The 21,204-nt window shown below is 46.4% G+C and overlaps 1 protein-coding gene across 3 annotated transcripts in view; it reads left to right on the top strand.

The window, feature by feature from the left end:
- dync1h1 (dynein, cytoplasmic 1, heavy chain 1) overlaps positions 1-21,204 on the top strand; it is a 42,214-nt gene that overhangs the window by 4,061 nt on the left and 16,949 nt on the right. For all 3 annotated transcript variants that reach the window (XM_076299684.1, XM_076299685.1, XM_076299683.1), the window contains exons 6-46: positions 128-399; positions 577-804; positions 1,241-2,317; positions 2,538-2,717; positions 2,999-3,148; positions 3,484-3,630; positions 3,845-3,985; positions 4,207-4,383; positions 4,882-4,992; positions 5,112-5,231; positions 5,754-5,993; positions 6,301-6,456; positions 6,892-7,116; positions 7,519-7,728; positions 7,869-8,015; positions 8,242-8,408; positions 8,724-8,897; positions 9,815-9,980; positions 10,072-10,260; positions 10,492-10,686; positions 11,057-11,339; positions 11,583-11,683; positions 11,899-12,058; positions 12,419-12,659; positions 12,900-13,083; positions 13,251-13,463; positions 13,640-13,878; positions 14,400-14,556; positions 14,844-15,071; positions 15,227-15,457; positions 15,846-15,986; positions 16,582-16,815; positions 17,063-17,269; positions 17,484-17,605; positions 17,829-17,994; positions 18,316-18,479; positions 18,719-18,848; positions 19,204-19,337; positions 19,840-19,954; positions 20,459-20,620; positions 20,970-21,184. In XM_076299684.1, the coding sequence (XP_076155799.1) occupies positions 128-399; positions 577-804; positions 1,241-2,317; positions 2,538-2,717; positions 2,999-3,148; positions 3,484-3,630; positions 3,845-3,985; positions 4,207-4,383; positions 4,882-4,992; positions 5,112-5,231; positions 5,754-5,993; positions 6,301-6,456; positions 6,892-7,116; positions 7,519-7,728; positions 7,869-8,015; positions 8,242-8,408; positions 8,724-8,897; positions 9,815-9,980; positions 10,072-10,260; positions 10,492-10,686; positions 11,057-11,339; positions 11,583-11,683; positions 11,899-12,058; positions 12,419-12,659; positions 12,900-13,083; positions 13,251-13,463; positions 13,640-13,878; positions 14,400-14,556; positions 14,844-15,071; positions 15,227-15,457; positions 15,846-15,986; positions 16,582-16,815; positions 17,063-17,269; positions 17,484-17,605; positions 17,829-17,994; positions 18,316-18,479; positions 18,719-18,848; positions 19,204-19,337; positions 19,840-19,954; positions 20,459-20,620; positions 20,970-21,184 (8,299 nt within the window). The remainder of the gene's footprint in view (positions 1-127; positions 400-576; positions 805-1,240; positions 2,318-2,537; positions 2,718-2,998; positions 3,149-3,483; positions 3,631-3,844; positions 3,986-4,206; positions 4,384-4,881; positions 4,993-5,111; positions 5,232-5,753; positions 5,994-6,300; positions 6,457-6,891; positions 7,117-7,518; positions 7,729-7,868; positions 8,016-8,241; positions 8,409-8,723; positions 8,898-9,814; positions 9,981-10,071; positions 10,261-10,491; positions 10,687-11,056; positions 11,340-11,582; positions 11,684-11,898; positions 12,059-12,418; positions 12,660-12,899; positions 13,084-13,250; positions 13,464-13,639; positions 13,879-14,399; positions 14,557-14,843; positions 15,072-15,226; positions 15,458-15,845; positions 15,987-16,581; positions 16,816-17,062; positions 17,270-17,483; positions 17,606-17,828; positions 17,995-18,315; positions 18,480-18,718; positions 18,849-19,203; positions 19,338-19,839; positions 19,955-20,458; positions 20,621-20,969; positions 21,185-21,204) is intronic.

The following is a 21,204-nucleotide window of genomic DNA, read 5'->3' as shown; positions in this document are numbered from 1 at the left end:
GATTCAAATTCAATCAATTATCTCTCACACTGTCAACCATCCATCCAAGGGTTTCTGTTTTCACTTAAACAATGAGAAGGTATAATAAACTTTATGAAATTGATTTGAACATCTCTTTGAACATCAGGTCTGAAGCAGGCCGTGGAGACGGTGAACGACTACAACCCCCTGATGAAGGACTTCCCGCTCAATGATCTGCTCTCGGCCACCGAGCTTGACAAGATCCGCCAGGCACTGGTGGCCATCTTCACCCACTTGCGCAAGATCCGCAACACCAAGTACCCCATCCAGCGGGCCCTGCGATTGGTTGAGGCCATCTCACGTGACCTTAGCTCCCAGCTCCTCAAAGTCTTGGGCACCAGGAAGCTTATGCATGTGGCCTATGAGGAGTTTGAGAAGGTGGGTGTGCTTTTGTTTGCTGTCAGTTTACTCAAATATGTCCATTACAGACATCCTTTCTGAATGCATAGAGTACTTTGACCTGACCACCTTTTTTTGAAGGATTTCTAACTACTGTATATTTACACACATTACCATACCATTTCTGACGTGGAAGTCATTCTTGTGTGCTTGCAGGTCATGGTAGCCTGCTTCGAGGTGTTCCAGACCTGGGAGGATGAGTATGAGAAGCTGCAGGTGCTGCTGAGGGACATTGTGAAGCGCAAGCGTGAGGAGAACCTGAAGATGGTGTGGCGCCTGAGCCCGGCTCACCGCAAGCTTCAGTCCCGTCTGGACCACATGAGGCGCTTCCGCCGTCAGCACGAGCAGCTGAGGGCTGTCATCGTGCGCGTACTGAGACCACAGGTAGAGGATGTAGGGGAGAGAAGTCTTTAGGTTGTTATGATTCCACTGGAGAAAGATGCAGGGCTTAAAGTTCTCAGCCATTAAGTTTAGGTGTGGAATATATAGACAGCCTGAAACATTTCTGATGACTTCAGACAAGGACATTTTCTTTGAAGCCCTGAAGATGTCTTAAAATGGCTTGGTTAAACACAAAAGGGTACTGGTCACCAAGAAATAAGTCTGATGCATATATATTTTGTAAACTTTTAATTACATTTAATTTAAAGTAGTAAATGGAATGCTTATAATACAAGCTTGTTTCATGCATTCATTACATCTGCTTTACATTGGTCATGTGCAGATAAATATTGTTCTGTTCAGTTGAATAATGCCTCTTCATTTCAGCTGTCTTCCCAGGCCTGCGGTCTTTAACCCTTATGTCTCCTCCTGGCCTCAGGTGTCCACAGTGCCCCAGCACGCTCAGGGTGAAGCGGTAGATCCTCCCGACATGAAGGTGGCCGAGGTTCTCTTCGACGCCGCCGACGCCAACGCCATTGAGGAGGTGAACCTGGCCTATGAGAACGTGAAGGAGGTGGACGGCCTAGACGTGTCGAAGGAGGGCATGGAGGCCTGGGAGGCGGCCATGAAGCGCTATGACGAGCGCATCGACCGCGTGGAGACACGCATCACCGCTCGCCTCCGCGACCAGCTGGGCACCGCCAAGAACGCCAACGAGATGTTCCGGATCTTCTCGCGCTTCAATGCGCTGTTTGTGCGCCCGCACATCCGCGGTGCCATCCGCGAGTACCAGACACAGCTCATCCAGCGTGTCAAAGACGACATCGAGTCACTCCACGACAAGTTCAAGGTGCAGTACCCGCAGAGCCAGTCGTGCAAGATGAGCCACGTGCGCGACCTGCCGCCCGTCTCGGGCTCCATCATCTGGGCTAAGCAGATCGACCGGCAGCTGACGGCCTACATGAAGCGCGTGGAGGACGTGCTGGGGAAGGGCTGGGAGAACCACGTGGAGGGCCTTAAGCTGAAGCAGGACGGCGACAGCTTCCGCGCGAAGCTCAACACGCAGGAGATCTTCGACGACTGGGCGCGCAAGGTGCAGCAGCGCAACCTGGGCGTGTCGGGACGCATCTTCACCATCGAGAGCACCCGCGCGCGAGGGCGCACGGGCAACATCCTCAAGCTCAAAGTCAACTTTCTGCCGGAGATCATCACCCTGTCCAAGGAGGTGCGCAACCTGAAGTGGCTCAGCTTCCGCGTGCCACTGGCCATCGTCAACAAGGCTCACCAAGCCAATCAGCTCTACCCGTTTGCCATCTCGCTCATCGAGAGCGTCCGCACCTACGAGCGCACGTGTGAGAAGGTGGAGGAACGCTCCTCCATCTCCCTGCTGGTTGCAGGACTGAAGAAGGAGGTGCAGGCCTTGGTCACTGAAGGTATCGCTCTCGTGTGGGAGTCCTACAAGCTGGACCCATATGTCCAGCGCCTGGCCGAAACAGTCTTCAATTTCCAAGAGAAGGTTTGTTCTCCATAATGTTCTGAAAGCATTTTGGTCATAAAAACCAACTGATGTAATTTGGCAGTAGATTGACATATGCTCCAAATATCTTTTTAGATATGGTGTCCCAACATATAAAGATACCAATTACAGCAGAAGCAGAAGCGTGGTTAACATGAATTTAAAATGTTTCATAAATTGGATTCCTCTATTTGTTTCCCTTACCTCCTCCTGACCTCAGGTTGATGACCTGCTCCTGATCGAGGAGAAGATTGACCTTGAGGTGCGTTCTCTGGAGACTTGTATGTACGAGATGAAGACCTTCAGTGAGATCCTCAACCGTGTGCAGAAGGCCGTGGATGACCTCAATCTCCACTCCTACTCCAACCTGCCTATCTGGGTCAACAAACTGGACATTGAGGTCAGTATTAATAGGTTATGGTTGATGTTGAAGGTTAATCTTTGACTTGGAGCTTGGTGCTACATCATAGTGCCATAACAAGTACAGGTATTGTAAATATGGATTTATAAATATGGATTTTATATTTAAGTTTTAAAGTAAAGGCAGTGTTCATGTCTTTGAACTGTTCAACTCTCCCTTTGGCATATGGCACAGCTTTCGTTGTTTTACTTTTCACGGTTTTATACTGTAGCTTGAATGTCAGTCGAGTTTGTAAATGAATAAATGTAATGCTTTTGCAGATTGAGAGGATCCTGGGAGTGCGTCTGCAGGCTGGACTCAGGGCCTGGACTCAGACTCTGAGGGGACAGATGGAAGACAAAGCCGATGTGGACATGGACACCGAGGCTCCGCAAGTCAGCCACAAGCCTGGAGGAGACCCAAAGATCAAGGTATGTGTGGAACATTATAGTACTATACCCAAGCCATTTGTTTTAAGCTACTCTTCCCTTGAACCATAGAATAAATCATCATTTATAGAAAAGGCACTTCAATTTTTAATGCAAGGGGCATTAAAGACATATATTGCACATGGTAGACAAAAGTTTATGCAATAGTGCTACAGCCTTAAGAAATTTATGACATGAGACAATATATAAACTGCAAAGTGTAATATTTAACCTGAAAGTGCCTTGATCACAATTTGTCTGTAGAGGTCTGAGGTCACCGTCAAAACTCTAAGAGCCATAACTATAACATTCATTGTCTCTTTGTTTTCACCCTGCAGAACATTATCCATGAGCTGAGGATCACCAACCAGGTGATCTACCTGAATCCTCCCATTGAGGACTGCCGCTACAAGCTGTATCAGGAGCTGTTTGCCTGGAAGATGGTCATCTTGGCCCTACCCAGGATCCAGAGCCAGAGATACCAGGTCTGTAGCTGCTCTAAGCATTTCAACATTTAGTAGCCATGGTGTTTGCTTAAATGTATGGCATCGTTAGAAAACAATAAAATGATGGAAACCAAGAACAAACAAACAAACAAACAAAAAGCACTTTGATGGTAGGGCTTGACCATTAGATGTACATGGTTATCCTTGGTCAGTTCTGGTAATTGCATCTCTGATTCTGTGCTATGTTGAGCAGGTTGGTGTGCACTATGAGCTGTCTGAGGAGGAGAAGTTCTACCGGAATGCCCTGACCAGAATGCCAGACGGGCCAGCGGCACTGGAGGAGGCTTACAACGCTGTCAAGGAGAACGTCCAGGAGGTGGAGCAGTACGTCAAGGTGAGCCACAGCTGTTATGGTTGTGTTTTGTTCTTGTGTGAGAACTCCTAGATGTGTGTGGTGGTTTGTGGGTTGAGAATAGTGGTACTGTTGAAATGTGGAGTTGAGAAAAGATCAGATGTGAGATGGTAAAACCACACAAAGTCAGACGATCAGTCATCAGATTTGCATTCTACTACAAGCATTGAGTTTACGCCTTTCTTCTCTGCTCGCTCTCCCAGGTGTGGCTCCAGTACCAGTGCCTGTGGGACATGCAGGCTGAGAATATCTACAACCGCCTTGGTGAAGACCTCAACAAGTGGCAGGCCCTGCTGGTGCAAATCCGCAAGGCCAGGGGCACATTCGACAACGCTGAGACCAGGAAGGAGTTTGGCCCTGTGGTCATTGACTATGGCAAGGTACACCGTCACTTGTGCTATCATCCTCAATTCTCTTTGGTTGCTAAATTCTCTTTAATGCACCCTTGATGCACCCTTTCTTGTCCTCAAACTGACGGAGACCACCAAGATTTCTCTTTAGACACTTCCTTGTAGGCTTTTGCTGTAGTCATGGAGATAATAAATAGCAACGCCGTTGTGAATGGCACTCCTGGTCGGCTGAACTTTTACTTAAAAAAAAAAAAACTCCCGGTCAGCTCAGTAGACATGAAATTAAAATATGACCGAAGCACTTCTGGTTTAAGCTATAATCTACGATCTAAGCATTGTTTACACTCCCACACTGTTACATGTTTTCAACTGAACTAGTTAACTGGACTGAACATGGTTAATGGAGATATGGACTATTTCTGTTTGTTATGCAAGTCCTTATTTTCAACTCAACTCTTGATTGTTAGTTTTTGTCCTGTTTTTAAATAAATGAGGTAATTAAACATTTTGTAACTTTTGAAAACACAGGTCCAATCCAAGGTGAATCTTAAGTATGACTCCTGGCACAAAGAAGTCCTCAGCAGGTTTGGACAGATGCTGGGCAACAACATGCAGGACTTCCACTCCCAGATCTCCAAGGTGAGATTGCCAGTACTAGCAAAGCCAGGATGGAAAGAGTAGTGATAACTTAAAACTAGTTTTCTCACCTTAATATTGATGTTAATTATTGTTGTTTGTTTTGATATTGTCCATCATAGTCTCGGCAAGAGCTGGAGCAGCACTCTGTGGACACGGCCAGCACTTCCGATGCTGTGACCTTCATCACCTATGTGCAGGCGCTCAAGCGCAAGATCAAGGCATTCGAGAAGCAAGTGGATGTGAGTGAAAGTGAACCCGTCCGCCTGCTTAATTTTTCAGGGATGGAAAAGTCCAGCCGCAGAAAGTGACTCTTTACCCGCTTTTGCTCTGGTGGTTTTCTCCCTTCACCCTTTTAGCCTAATTGGCAAGTCTAGACACAGATTTGTGGATGAGATGACCGCTTTTCCAAAACAACACTCAATGCTAATGGCAATAGCATAATTTCAGTATATCTTAACCTTATTTACTCAGCAATAGATCATGAACATCATATGCTAACATTAAAGGTCACCCATAGTATTAAATTAAAATATCGTTCAGTGTTTTGTTTGCAGCAGCAGGCTGTACTTGTATAATGTGGTTGTATAATTGTATGTGTGGAACAGCAAGCAGGTTGCTAGAAGACCTAAAAAAAGTGGGATTAGGAAGTATAGGTTCAGGAGTTCACTGAGAAGGAGGGAACCAGGTTTTGGAGGGCTTTGAAGGTAAGAAACGGTATTGGGTGTAAATGTAATGGTTCTATTCTCCGGTCTCTCCCTCAGCTTTTCCGTAATGGCCAGCGTCTGCTGGAGAAGCAACGGTTCCAGTTCCCTCCCTCGTGGCTCTACATCGACAACATCGAGGGCGAGTGGGGCGCCTTCAGCGATATCATGAAGCGCAAGGACACAGCCATCCAGCAGCAGGTGGCCAACCTGCAGATGAAGATCGTGCAGGAGGACCGCGCCGTGGAGAACCGCACCACCGACCTGCTCGCTGACTGGGAGAAGACCAAACCCGTGGCCGTACGTAGGGCGATGGGTTGACCAGAATGGGATTGTGGCTTTAGATTGTAGCATTGTACTATGCTCTGAGCTGATGGTCAACAATTTGCCATCACAAATGTCACTCACTACATTTCTAAATCCTATTCATTTTTTAAAAATGCATTCTTTTGAGCTAGGTCTTAATGATTTATTGTTATTAAAAGCAGTTGCTTGAATTAAGTTTGTTGTAGTTAACACGTTTTAACAGCTATTAATAGCTTAAGTCTTATTCATAACTTAGAAAGTCCCTTAAAAGTCTGTATTTGCTCTTTCATTTTGACCACAGGGCAGCCTGCGTCCTGAAGAAGCCCTGCAGTCCCTCACCATCTACGAGGGCAAGTTTGGCCGTCTGAAGGATGACCGGGAGAAGTGTGCCAAGGCCAAGGAGGCTCTGGAGCTCACGGACACCGGCCTCCTGAGTGGCAGCGAGGAGAGGGTGCAGGTATGCCCACGCCTGCTCCAATACATCCAATACTCAATACACATCAATACTCCGTCTCATATTGTCACATAGTACCCACAGTGTGCACTGGACTGTGAAATTAAATCTATTTCACATGAGGGAGTGTTGATTATCTGAACCATTATGACTACAGGTTAACTTACAATACTTTTAAAGACTTTCTAGTAAGCTCTAGGAACTTTTCTTTCCTCTAAACGGTGTTTAAAACTGTAACTCAGTAGGCAAAGTTTGTGTCCTGTGTATCTGTTACACAATATTTTTAAAAGTGTTTACTCTCTTACATTACAAAATACTGTTGATGAGAAATTGTCTTTTTACCACATATTGATGTTGAAGGACGGAATCTTGGCTCCTGAACATTGTTTGGAATGTAACTGTATAAAATGATCGAGTTTGTGTTCTTTGTGTTTGCAGGTGGCCTTGGAGGAGCTTCAGGATCTGAAGGGTGTGTGGTCAGAGCTGTCCAAGGTGTGGGAGCAGATTGACCAGATGAAGGAGCAGCCGTGGGTGTCTGTGCAGCCTCGCAAGCTCCGCCAGAGCCTGGACGCTCTCCTCAACCAGCTGAAGAACTTCCCGGCCCGTCTGCGCCAGTACGCCTCCTATGAGTACGTGCAGAGGCTCCTCAAGGGCTACATGAAGGTGAGCAACTCCACACGGACATCCACAATCATCTCTGACTTATGACCACTTATGATTGAGTTTCATCAGTTGAAGGCAGATCATTTATTAGGACTAAAATGATTTATTTTTAAAAAAGTTTTAATCTATACTTTTATTTAATGCCACTCTGAATCACATGTTTAACAGCAAATTAGTAAGGTATTTGATGACTTGTTTATTTAACAGATAATGTGATGTATTGCACATTATCATTTGCCTGGTTTTATGTTGAATCAGAATGCTATTGTTTTTCACAGTTGCATTTTCTGTGCACAATTCTTTAATTATAAGTCTCTCTGAATGACTTCTACCAGCGCTTTTTTCCCCCTATACCTATCTATACTACATGACTCACTGCATCTAATGGCCGTCCTCTCCTAGATTAACATGCTGGTGATTGAGCTGAAGTCAGAGGCGCTGAAGGACCGCCACTGGAAACAGCTGATGAAGCGTCTGCATGTGAACTGGGTGCTGTCGGAGCTGACCCTGGGTCAGATCTGGGACGTGGACCTGCAGAAGAACGAGATGGTGGTTAAGGACGTGCTGCTGGTGGCCCAGGGAGAGATGGCCCTGGAGGAGTTCCTCAAACAGGTCAGCCGCAGGACCGGCAGAGCTGTGTTTGTCATGATGAATTTCCAGATTATGTCAAATGTTTAGCGTAAAGTGAATTGTTATAATTGTTATCCTGACCCCCAGTCAGATTGTTCACATTCTCGTGTTATTCTGCATAGATTCGTGAGGTCTGGAACTCCTACGAGCTGGACCTGGTCAACTATCAGAACAAGTGCCGCCTGATCCGAGGATGGGACGACCTCTTCAACAAGGTCAAGGAGCACATCAACAGCGTGTCAGCCATGAAGCTCTCGCCCTACTACAAGGCAAGTGTCCTGATCAATTAAAACAACGGACAATGGTAGTTTCACCTCTACCAGTCACTATGGGTTTGAATGTACAATTTCCATGTAGTGCCTGTTTATAAGCTGTAGTATATACTGTATCATACAGGAAATGTCTAAAAGTCATGACAATGATTGGGGGAAACAAGAGTCATCTGAAATGCCTGACATTATTAGTTTCTAATGCTGATCCTTTTGTTTTGTACAGGTGTTTGAGGAGGATGCGCTGAGCTGGGAGGACAAGCTGAACCGCATCATGGCGCTGTTCGATGTGTGGATTGATGTCCAGCGTCGCTGGGTCTACCTGGAGGGCATCTTCACTGGCAGCGCTGACATCAAGCACCTGCTGCCAGTGGAAACCCAGAGGTTCCAGAGGTGAGTTCAACAAGTGAAGGCTCAGGGTCACGAGTTTGATGAGGGTATTGATCTGTCAGGCATTTTATGTTTCCATTGATAAAATATAGATAATGTACCATAGAAAATCTAATTAATTTACCATAGAAAATCAAATTATTTTAGTCATGATGCACGAAATTGGTGTTTGGGAGTATGCTGGAAAGGAACAGCAACTGTCCAGTGTTACAAAATAAGCTGTGATTTACTGTATATGACTTACTGTACAGTACCATGCTGTGTATCATTGCATATGTGTTTTTTTCATTAACTTGGTGACCTTCTTTCATCCCTCAGCATCAGCACAGAATTCCTGGCCCTGATGAAGAAGGTGACCAAGTCCCCGCTGGTGATGGACGTGCTCAACATCCAGGGTGTGCAGCGCTCGCTCGAGAGGCTGGCTGACCTGCTTGGAAAGATCCAGAAGGCCCTTGGAGAGTATCTGGAGAGGGAGCGTTCTTCCTTCCCCAGGTGGGATTGGGTTTTACGTCTCTCAAACTCTAAGCCATGGCAACTCTTTAGAGCTATTTTCAGATTTTGTCATTGTTTTCTTTGGTGGAACACAATATGCTGCTACTCCTGCGTCATCTCCTGCTGGCCCTATAATGTGTCTTGTAGAGGTCTGCACAGGACAGATTTTTCATCCCCAGCCGGCCCTCTCCCGCAACATTCTGTCCCGCTCCCGCAATAATGTGTAATTTTTAGTAATGCCCGCAAAAGCCCGCAGGATATGCAGGAAGAATATTCAGTTTTGCCTTCTGTCTTACAAAACTATTCAGTTTTGCCTTCTGTCTTACACTTGACACACAACTGAGTGTAGGCTACTGCAACACAGCTATGCTAGCTGGCATCCGTTCTTTAAAAAGGCACAAACATCTGAAGTAGTCTAGTGGTGTCCTCTTCCTCGGTCATGATTTCGAGTTTCATCAACAGAGCAGCAGGAAAAAATTTAACCCACGTAGGCCTAAACGACAATATCCATCAATTAGGCTGCTTAAACTCTGTTTTTAATGCTGCCTAACACAATATCCAGCTCAACTATAATTATTTACACTATTTCTGCACATATTTAATTTTCAGTGCAGTGAATCATCTGTCTCCCGCACCCGCAAATGCACCTCACTCATCCCGCCCGCTCCAGCATAGAGCTTTCAAAACTTGTCCCGCAGACCTCTAGTGTCTTGTACCTTATATTGCTCCAGATGAATGAATTAAATTAAATAGAAGAATATTGAATTGGACTGCAAGGTTGCTAGTATTGGAATTCGAATAAAAGCTAATAAAAGCCTTGTTATTCTCATAATGGCCATTTAAAAAGAGATCCAGCTGTGATTGTAGTTTTGGCTGTGGTCGTAATGTGGTTCATTGATGACCTATTTGTCCATCAGGTTCTACTTTGTTGGTGATGAAGATCTGCTTGAGATCATTGGTAACAGCAAGAATGTGGCCAAACTGCAGAAGCATTTCAAGAAGATGTTTGCAGGCGTGTCCAGCATCCTACTGAACGAAGACAACACAGAAGTGCTGGGCATCTCCTCCAGGGAGGGTGAGGAGGTAAGATGCCAAGTTGGTTTCTTCTTATTATTATTTTTCCTTTTTGATGCTTGTGAGTATTGTATTTACCTATTTGTGTGTGTCCTTTCAGATCATCTATAAGACACCAGTGTCGATCACTGAGCACCCTAAGATCAACGAGTGGCTCACCCTGGTGGAGAAGGAGATGAGGGTCACTCTGGCTAAGCTGCTCGCAGAGTCAGTCACTGAAGTGGGCGCCTTCAACAAGGGCACCGCTATCGACCTCAACACCTACATCGACTGGATCGACCGCTATCAGGTACATCAACACATCGCATTAGCTTATCAACTCAATTAAATGCTGATGTTTATGATTAGTTTCTGTACATACAAATGAAACTCTACCATTGACATTAAACCCAGGCTCACATAATGAGCTTGTTATTTTTGTAGGAATACAAGTATAATTGTTGAATATGAACTAGATGTAATATGTCCTGATGAGAAAAGCTCAGGAGGTTTTAATGTGTATGTGTCTGTCGCCCATTAGGCCCAGCTGGTGGTGCTCTCTGCCCAGATTGACTGGTCTGAGAATGTGGAGAACGCCCTGAACACCATCTCAGGCGGGGGCAACCTTGCGCCCCTGCAGGGGGTCCTGTCCAATGTGGAGGCCACCCTCAACCTGCTGGCCGACACTGTGCTCATGGAGCAGCCGATCCTGCGCAGGAGGAAGCTGGAACAGCTGGTGAGTAGAGGCCCCATTATGCACCGAGGCTCTGGGCCCCAATTTAAATGACTGACAGTAAACAAAAATGAACTATGAGCTAGTTTGGCCTAATATAATTAATTCCATGAATAAACTTGGATGAATGCAGTCTTATATGCTACACAATGGCTTTTGTTTAGTCAATGCCAGACTGCACTTTGGGTTTTCCATTTTAATGATACCTTTACCAAATACTACAGGGTGACTGTATCCATAATACAACTACTGGTATTCAATCTGACTAATCATAAACTGTTTCTTACCTTAACCTTTTTATGCAGACTGGTTATCATAATTCTAGTTTATTCTGTTCCTTTTTAATCATGCTTGTTTACCATTGTTTTCACAGATCACAGAGTTGGTGCACCAGAGGGATGTCACCAGGACCCTGATCAAGAACAAGATTGACAACCCCAAGTCCTTCGAGTGGCTGTGCCAGATGCGCTTCTACTTCGACCCCAAGCAGACAGACGTGCTGCAGCAGCTCTCCATCCAGATGGCCAACGCCAAGTTCAACTACGGCTTTGAGTACCTGGGCGTGCAGGAGAAACTGGTGCAGACCCCCCTGACTGACCGCTGCTACCTCACCATGACACAGGCACTGGAGGCCAGGCTCGGAGGCTCCCCGTTCGGTCAGTTGAGCGTGATGAGGCACATTTTTGTGCATAGCATGTGTTTTGTTGTACTGTAGCCAAGTGCTTTTCAGCTTGATCAAGTTTTAAAGTTAATTAATTGTCATTATGCTAAACAAATTAAATGATCTTGAAAAAACTAGTGACTAAAAATCCAAAGCGTATTAAATATACATATGCAAGCAGTTTTGCTGTTAAAAGTATTAAAAGGATGACATGGACGTTTCTCCTGGTATCTTTCAGGCCCTGCTGGAACTGGAAAGACAGAGTCTGTGAAGGCTCTGGGTCATCAGCTCGGCCGCTTTGTGTTGGTCTTCAACTGTGACGAGACTTTTGACTTCCAGGTATGCCTGCTGTAAAAACAGTATTTTTAACAGTCTATTATTACAAGGTCTATTGTCCACACATCTGGATTTTCAATCACGTATTTCTTAAAAGTGCACTTAAACCCTGTTAAACCTTGTTTAACCTGTATGTGGTTCACAATATCATCTCTTTAAACGTACCATTGTTTTTGTCTAACTCCGCTATTAACCGTTTGTTCTGCTCTGTCCTCCAGGCTATGGGTCGTATCTTTGTGGGTCTGTGTCAGGTGGGAGCGTGGGGCTGCTTCGACGAGTTCAACCGTCTGGAGGAGAGGATGCTGTCGGCCGTCTCCCAGCAGGTGCAGTACATCCAGGTGGCCCTGAGGGAGCACAGCAACCCCAACAGAGACCGCAGTACGTATCCCACAAGTCCACTGCCCACAAGTCCACTGCCCACAAGTCCACTGCCCACAAGTCCACTGCCCACAAGTCCACTGCCCACAAGTCCACTGCCCACAAGTCCACTGCCCACAAGTCCACTGCCCACAAGTCCACTGCCCACACCTTTTTGTTTTGTTACAACGTTTTTAAACAAAAATATCTGTTCATTTGGCACAGTAACTGACAGTAACACTTTGTCTCTTTAAAACTCTTAAAAAAGAATTTGACTAGACTGACTCAGTATATTTGTGCAGCAAAGTTGGATGGGAATGATGTGAAGGTCATGGTGTGAATGAGTCGTATGTGATATTTTGATCTCCTTTGTGTTCTCAGGTGTTCCGGTAATGACCGAGTTGTTAAATAAACAAGTTAAAGTAAGTCCAGAAATGGCCATTTTCATCACCATGAACCCTGGCTATGCTGGACGCTCCAATCTACCTGATAACCTGAAGAAGCTGTTCAGGAGTTTGGCTATGACCAAGCCTGACCGCCAGCTCATCGCCCAGGTCATGTTGTATTCTCAAGGCTTCCGTACTGCTGAGGTCCTGGCCAAGAAGATTGTACCATTCTTTAAGTACGTGCCCCCTCCACACCACCTCCAGTGCTTCTGTTTTGCCACATTAGCTACAGTAGTAGTGAACACTGTTTAACTGCTACCTCTCTTGCCAAGTTGCATCCACAACTTTGGTCTGGTTGTTTGATTTTGAGACTATTTTGACACTAATAGATGAAGCTATGTAAAACAAATGTAATTTTGCAGGGCTTTCAGTAGGGTACGTTCCTTTACCAAAGTGTGTGTGTGTCTGTCTCCCAGGCTGTGTGATGAACAGTTGTCGTCTCAGTCTCATTATGATTTTGGCCTGCGCGCCCTGAAGAGTGTGCTGATCAGTGCTGGTAATGTGAAGCGTGAGCGCATCCAGAGGATCAAACGGGAGAAGGGTGAGCGCGGAGAGGTTGTAGATGAGAACGATATCGCAGAAAACCTTCCAGAACAAGAGGTCAGTATCATTTTTTTTATTATTATTATTATTTTAAATTTAGTATTGCATTAAGTGTTTTTATTTTCCCCCCCATCATGTTGTATTCTGAAAAGCGATGCCACAATAAGAGCTCTTTCACTGAAATGGCGTCCTGACCGTACTCTTCCTCCTCTCTCCTTCCTCAGATTCTTATCCAGAGTGTGTGTGAGACCATGGTGCCCAAGCTGGTGGCTGAGGACATTCCTCTGCTCTTCAGCCTGCTGTCTGATGTGTTCCCTGGCATCCAGTACATGCGTGGGGAGATGACCGCTCTCCGCGAGGAGCTCAAAAAGGTCTGCTCCGAGATGTACCTCACCTACGGAGACGGAGACGACGTGGGGAGCATGTGGGTGGAGAAGGTAAGGAAACGCTGAACACTCATAATATTTCCATTTCTAGGCTATTTAGTGTATTGCTCATGGTACTTGAACATACTCCTCTATAAACTCATTTCAACCAATATCTGCCTCTGAATCTAACTAAGAGATGCAAATGGTCTAACACCCACGTACTGTATGTCTTTGTGCTCTCCCAGGTCCTCCAGCTTTACCAGATCACCCAGATCAACCACGGGCTGATGATGGTGGGTCCGTCGGGCAGTGGCAAGACCATGGCCTGGAGGGTCCTGCTGAAGGCCCTGGAGCGGCTCGAGGGCGTTGAGGGGGTGGCACACATCATCGACCCCAAAGCCATCAGCAAAGACCACCTGTACGGAACCCTGGACCCCAACACCCGCGAGTGGACCGATGGGTTGTTCACACACGTACTTAGGAAGTAAGTAGCATTTTTTTAGGGAGAGATTAGGGAGGGTAGACTTGATTATTGTAGGATGTCAGCAGTGTTTCCCACAGAATTACATTTTATTTGTGGTGGTAGGTTTGAAGAATTAACTTGAATGCAACAGTTTTTAACAAGCGCAGCGTGGTTATGATGCTAACTAGATTTAAGCACAATTTAGTACAACCTGGAAAATCTATGTGTGGTGGTCAATGTTGATATTGTGGTGGGCCGCCACAAATAAGTCAATGTATGGGAAACACTGATGTCAGAATGGGCATGCTTGTGTTTAGTTGGCAGCGTAATTGTGCTCTGCTCTGTTGAATATATGATTCATTAAAAGATAGTAAAATAACTACCTTGATGATTCTGTGTATTGTCTGCACATCACACATTTTACAGAGCGGAAGTTCTGCAGACTCTTAAATGGTCACTTCCTGCAGTTTTGTCGTCTGCTGAATCTGTGATCCAGTATGCAAGGTTGTACCAAGAGCGTTAACTGTTCATGTGTATCTCAGGATCATTGACAACGTGCGTGGGGAACTTCAGAAGAGGCAGTGGATCATCTTTGACGGTGATGTGGACCCAGAGTGGGTGGAGAACTTGAACTCTGTGCTGGACGACAACAAGCTTCTGACTCTGCCCAACGGAGAGCGTCTCAGCTTGCCTCCCAACGTAAGTAAACAGATGGGCAGGACACACATGCACATCAGTTTTGTTGGAAATGTAACTGTTTAGGTCACCATTACCACTCAATTTAATTCTAGTAGATAAGCTAAAATCCTAGACCAATAAGTTCTGTTAATTGTATTGCCGGAATCATGACGTCTACTGTATAGGATATTCTGATCTAAGAATAGTGTTCGCAGTCAGTTATTGGCAGTCATCCTGTGCTTTTTAATCATTTGTGATTTGCCAACTTCCTGACTACATAACCACTGCCTTCCCGTACCCCCCTGCAGGTGCGCATCATGTTTGAGGTGCAGGACCTGAAGTACGCCACCCTGGCCACCGTGTCCCGCTGCGGGATGGTGTGGTTCAGCGAGGACGTGCTCAGCACGGACATGATCTTCTTCAACTTCCTGGACCGCCTGCGCAGCATCCCATTGGACGAGGGAGAGGACGAGGCTCTGCGGAAGCGCGTGGGCATGGAGGACGAGGGCGACGAGGCCGCCTCCCCCATGCTGCAGGTACCTCCACACGCCCATGGCTGCCTGCCTAGCCTGGCTGCCCCTCTGGAGTCAAATTGTATCAGTCTTTTCCCACTTCCCCACACTCGAGTCCGGTGTTCCTATGAACTGGACACACTAACCGTCCCCCCCTCTGACCTCTCCTCTCCCCCCAGATCCAGAGGGACGCGGCGGCAGTGCTGCAGCCCTACTTCACCTCCACGGGGCTGGTCATCAAGGCGCTGGAGCACGCGTCCAAGCTGGAGCACATCATGGACTTCACGCGCATGCGCTGCATGGGCTCGCTCTTCTCCATGCTGCACCAGGCCTGCCGCAACGTGGCCCAGTACAACAACAACCACCCTGACTTCCCCATGCCTGTTGACCAGCTCGAGAGATACATGCAGGTCAGCACCACGACTTGCGTATGCGTGTGTGTGTGCATGCCTGGGTGTGAATGAGCAACTGATGAGGAGATTGAAGCTTGATGTGTTTTCAGTTTCAACAATTATGGTGGCTTTGCTAATGCCGTTTTGTATTTATTAGAGGAGATTTGAAAGTATTTTATTGTGGCTTCTCTTCTGCAAGAGACTTGTAAATATATGTATTATGTATATATATATTTTTTTTCATGGAGCCTTGAATCGGAGAATGTTATTATTATTTTTTTTTTCCATGTTTTTGTAAGTCTAAAAACGCTAGTTAGCTTGGTCTATCCAGATGGCTACCTTGAAATCCATCCTAAACCCCCAACGTTGCTTGTGCTTGTGCTTGTGCTTGTGCTTGCTCCTGCAGAGGTACCTGATCTACGCCGTGCTCTGGTCCTTCTCTGGAGATGGCAGACTGAAAATCCGGGCGGAGCTTGGAGAGTACATCCGCCGCATCACCACTGTGCCCCTCCCATCTGCTCCCAATGTGCCAATCATCGACTATGAGGTGGGTGGTCACTCCTGTGTAAACTTGGTGTATATTAAAGAAGTGCTAAGAGTAGTATCAGTTTGTGTCAGGTAGTATCATTGACTTTGCTAACAAATAGTGTGTATTGCAATTGGCAAAACCTGCTAATGATGTATGATAAAAGACAACTTTATTTATGTGAATAAAAATCTACAACATGTTTTGAATGACCAAAAAAAGGACAAATCATGGGGGGTATACCACACATTACCTTGGTGTTGAGCTACTGCACATGTCAATGACTTCAGTCATTTGCCTTCATCATGCTAAAAATGCTGATGCCTGCGCCAAAGGGAATGTTAGAATAAAAGAGAGAGATGTTGAAGTCTATAATATTGGTTTGGCTCTTCATTGATTCACTCATCTGCCAAAATTGTTGTACCTGTATATAATTAATTAGATTTTTTTTAGTCACTTGACAGCCCTAATATATACATTTTTACTGGATATGAATATAACTGTACATATTAAAGGCTGATTTCAACATCTGTGCAAATATTGCACATGCATTGTCTGTCCAGTGTTTGTATGAAGTTATGTTCCTTTGTGATCCTTTTCTCTTGCCGTCCCCCAGGTTTCCATCAGTGGCGAGTGGCAGTCCTGGCAGGGTAAGGTGCCCCAGATTGAGGTGGAGACCCATAAAGTGGCCTCCCCAGAGGTGGTGGTGCCCACCCTGGACACAGTGCGCCACGAGGCCCTGCTCTACACCTGGCTGGCCGAACACAAGCCCCTGGTTCTGTGTGGCCCTCCGGGTTCTGGTAAAACCATGACCCTGTTCAGCGCCCTCCGAGCCCTGCCCGACATGGAGGTGGGTACCAACCTGACTGCCCTCGCATAGCTACACTGTTATTCTTGAAAGATCGCCTTTAAACGTTAAAAACATCATGTATGCGACAGTGATCACTTTGTCTTTTACTATTTTAGTCCATAGCTGGGTTTCTCGCACATGGATTAAGCCTAGTTCTTCAATAAAGACCTCTACTGAAAAACAGCCTCTCACTCTTTCGTCCTCTCCCTCTCCCTCTCCCTCTCCCTCTCCCTCTCTCCCCATTCAGGTTGTGGGTCTGAACTTCTCCAGTGCAACCACCCCGGAGCTGCTGCTGAAGACGTTTGACCACTACTGCGAGTACCGCCGCACGCCCAACGGGGTCGTGCTGGCGCCTGTGCAGCTTGGCAAGTGGCTCGTGCTCTTCTGTGACGAGATTAACCTGCCGGACATGGACAAGTACGGCACACAGAGGGTCATCTCCTTCATCAGACAGGTATGATTTATTCTTTATGTGATGAGTGTGTGTGTGTGTGTGTGTGTTTGTGCTTGATTAAAGGATGTTGGAATGTAATTATACTTAGGGAACTTACTATATTTAGGAAATAGCAGAGGAGTGAGATTAACATGTACTGTAAACATGTTATTTGTTTGTTGTTCTGTTTGTTGTGCTCTGGCTCACCTGGCTTGTGTTGTGGTGTGTGCCGCAGATGGTGGAGCACGGCGGTTTCTACCGTACCTCGGACCAGACCTGGGTCAAGCTGGAGAGGATCCAGTTTGTGGGCGCCTGCAACCCCCCAACCGACCCTGGCAGAAAGCCCCTCACTCACAGGTGAGCTGCCCTTCCTCATTTAACACCTTCCATACCATCACGTATCATGCTTTTTTTGACAAGAGTCACTCAATTTGTACTTGAAATACCGGTTTTACCGAACTCTTATCACAGATACACAGCCCCATAAACAGCTTGTGTTAAGCTATATGATCATAGGTACAGTAAATGCAGGGCTGTTTCAAACATTCACCTGTCCTCTGGCCCTCTCTCCCAAACCCAGGTTCCTGAGGCACGTTCCTGTGGTGTACGTGGACTACCCTGGACCGGCCTCCCTGACCCAGATCTACGGCACCTTCAACCGGGCCATGCTGCGCCTCATCCCCTCACTGCGCACCTACGCAGAGCCCCTCACCGCCGCCATGGTGGAGTTCTACACCATGTCACAGGTAAACGCCTCAGGGCTCTGCAGCCCAGGGTACTCTGTAGACCAGGGGTTCTAAGCTGTAGTGTACGCTAGACACACAGAGTATTGTTAGAATAAAAATACAATAGATTATGATGGCTACTGCTTAAATGCAAATGCAGTTGCAGAGTGTAGGGGATAAGGGGGATTTGGTAGGCAGGCTTTATTTTTTGTAGTAGGTGGCAACACCCTGTGGTGGTCATATCATGTACTCTATGTGCATGGAAAGAGCTTTTCTCATTGGCTCCTCCACCGTGTGTTGCTGATGTCTCTCGTGGCCTCTCTCTCTCTCCGCCTCCTCCAGGAGCGCTTCACCCAGGACACCCAGCCCCACTACATCTACTCCCCCCGAGAGATGACCCGCTGGGTGAGGGGCATCTTCGAGGCCCTGCGGCCCCTGGAGACTCTCCCCGTGGAGGGACTGATCCGCATCTGGGCCCACGAGGCCCTGCGCCTCTTCCAAGACAGGTGGGGGGAAAGGGCTGTGGTGGAGATGTGCATGAAGCCAACATCATGCTTTTCATCACCTGTCATTTTAAAATATGGTGGTTGTTATTTGTGTGTGTGTCATGGCAATTTCGAAAGAAAGTCTTGTATTAAGCTTGTTTGTGTAAATAAGCCAATAAGAAGATTATCAGTGGAGAAGGTTGCATAAAAAATTGGTCAGTCAAGCCGCAGCTTTGACATCTGTGTTCTTTGTTATCCAGGTTGGTGGAGGATGAGGAGAGACGCTGGACAGATGAAAATATCGACATTGTGGCCCTCAAGCACTTCCCCAACATTGACCGTGACAAGGGACTCAACAGGCCCATCCTCTACAGCAACTGGCTCTCTAAGGTCAGACCTTGTGCCTGCCACTGACTTATAGAACCACTCCAGTGGCTCAGCTATTTGTAAAAACTAGATACTATATACTCTGTGTGAGGGAGTTCAAGTGGTTGTTCACTGTAATTGTGTGCGACTGTTCAGATATGATCACCACCCCCATTCCCTGCTTATGTATTCATAGCTTTGAAGAGTTTTCAACCAGCCACTTTAAAAAATAAGCTGCTCTGCAGCATTAGTTGATTTCTGCACTTGGCCTCTGGTTGTTGTATCTAATGAAGTGCAAAGATTGAGCTGATATCTGCGCATGAGGATGTTGGTTCTCTGTAAATGCTGTTTTTTAACACATGCCCAATGCTCTCTCTAGGATTATGTGCCAGTGGAACAGGAGGAGCTGAGGGACTACGTGAAGGCCCGTCTGAAGGTGTTCTACGAGGAGGAGCTGGACGTTCCCCTGGTGCTCTTCAATGAGGTCCTGGATCACGTCCTCAGAATTGACCGGTAAAGACAAAATAATGAGTTACTTCACCCACTTCATAAGTCCTGCACATCACCCAGCTCTAGAGTCACCAGTCTCTCCAGTCAATTGCTCTAGGACACTCGTCCTTCCAAAAGACTGTTTAACTGCTGAGTCAAGCATGTAAAATTGGCTCTGTCCTCTAAGTGATTCTGAACAAAAATGCTTCAGGGACTCCCTCAGGCTCTACAGTCCTCAGCTGAATGGTTCACCTCCATTAAAGGACTAAAGTGAACTCTTCTGTATATGCTCCAAACAGACCACCCCTGTGTTCAGAACATCCAATCATTCAATAGGTAGAAGTACATTTTATAGTAGTGAATTACCAACATAGTTATTCACTGATGGGCTCTGTGTAGGGAATGAGTGAATGTTTTGAACACAAAGTATTTCTCTCTGGGTTGTCTTTTCCTTTGCCACAACTGTTCAAAGGGTGCATACCACCGACTGGGCACTTAATGACCTTGTCCACACCTGTATTTCCAGAATCTTCCGTCAGCCTCAGGGACATCTGCTGCTCATTGGCGTCAGCGGTGCTGGCAAGACCACTCTGTCCCGCTTCGTGGCCTGGATGAACGGCCTCAGTGTCTATCAGATCAAGGTTTGTACAGCGCACTGATAAGGCAAGACTCGACATTTTGGAATCCACACACATTTTTCCAGGATCTCTCTGCATTGATTGAACCTATGGACTTTGCATCTCATGAGTGTGATTTGTTATGTTGATTATTGTGATATGTTGGTTTATAAAAGTAAAATGTTTTAATGTTTTAAACTGTTCCTAATGCTGTGAAGCTGAAAACAAAGTTTGGTAGGAGTACCTTTGATTGGCAGCTGTCACTCACCCAGCTGTTGGTTTCTAGGATCTTTATTCTCTCCTTGCTTGTCCATCACATCACACAATCCAACTTGGTAAACTGTCCCACCTCCTCTCCATTCTCCCCTTTTTCACTGGCCCACATTCCCCCTTACCCATAGGAGGTCTCAGTGGACATTGTTGACACAGGGTCTCTGCTGTAGGCACCCCAGGACCACAGCCAAGCTGCAGTACCAAGCCAAACATGCTTGTTAGCAGAGCTCTAAATGAAGCCTTTCCTTTCCACAGGTTCACAGGAAGTACACAGGTGAGGACTTCGACGAGGACCTGCGTACAGTTCTGCGTCGTTCCGGCTGTAAAAACGAGAAGATCGCCTTCATTATGGACGAGTCCAACGTGCTGGACTCTGGCTTCCTGGAGCGCATGAACACCCTGCTGGCCAACGGAGAGGTGAGGAAGCCTTTCAGTATCTGTGATTCACTGTTTTCAATTCATTTACAGTCTTATACAGTTTATTCCTTGTGTTATGACATGGGTACTAATCACTTGATTAGTAGAAAAATACTTAGGAAAAAAAGTACACAAATTTGATCTTTTTCAACAAATGCATGGGATAATGCATTTGTTTATGCGGGATAATACATTTGTTCAAGTGGGATAATGCATTTGTTTATCCGGGATAATGTGGCTATTGTCGTGCATGATTATTTGAGTACATGGATATATGGATATTTTTCAGCATGCTGTGTGAGCAGGTGTTAACCGTGAGCCTTGTGTGTGTTCCCTGCTGCTCCTGTAGGTGCCAGGTCTGTTTGAGGGTGACGAGTACGCCACGCTGATGACCCAGTGCAAAGAGGGAGCCCAGAAGGAGGGCCTGATGCTGGACACCCATGAGGAGCTCTACAAGTGGTTCACCAGCCAGGTCATCCGGAACCTGCACGTGGTCTTCACCATGAACCCATCCTCCGAGGGCCTCAAGGACCGCGCCGCCACCTCCCCTGCCCTCTTCAACAGGTGAGTGGCCTCATCAAGGC

This window comes from Alosa pseudoharengus, unplaced genomic scaffold (assembly GCF_046254945.1).
Source record: "Alosa pseudoharengus isolate Yale_2024_CS ecotype anadromous, Long Island Sound unplaced genomic scaffold, YU_APseudo_1.1 YU_APseudo_1.1_scf_22, whole genome shotgun sequence".
Taxonomy (NCBI): domain Eukaryota; kingdom Metazoa; phylum Chordata; class Actinopteri; order Clupeiformes; family Clupeidae; genus Alosa; species Alosa pseudoharengus.
The sequence above is the reverse complement of the archived record's forward strand: the minus strand, read 5'-3'. Positions and strand labels throughout refer to the sequence as shown.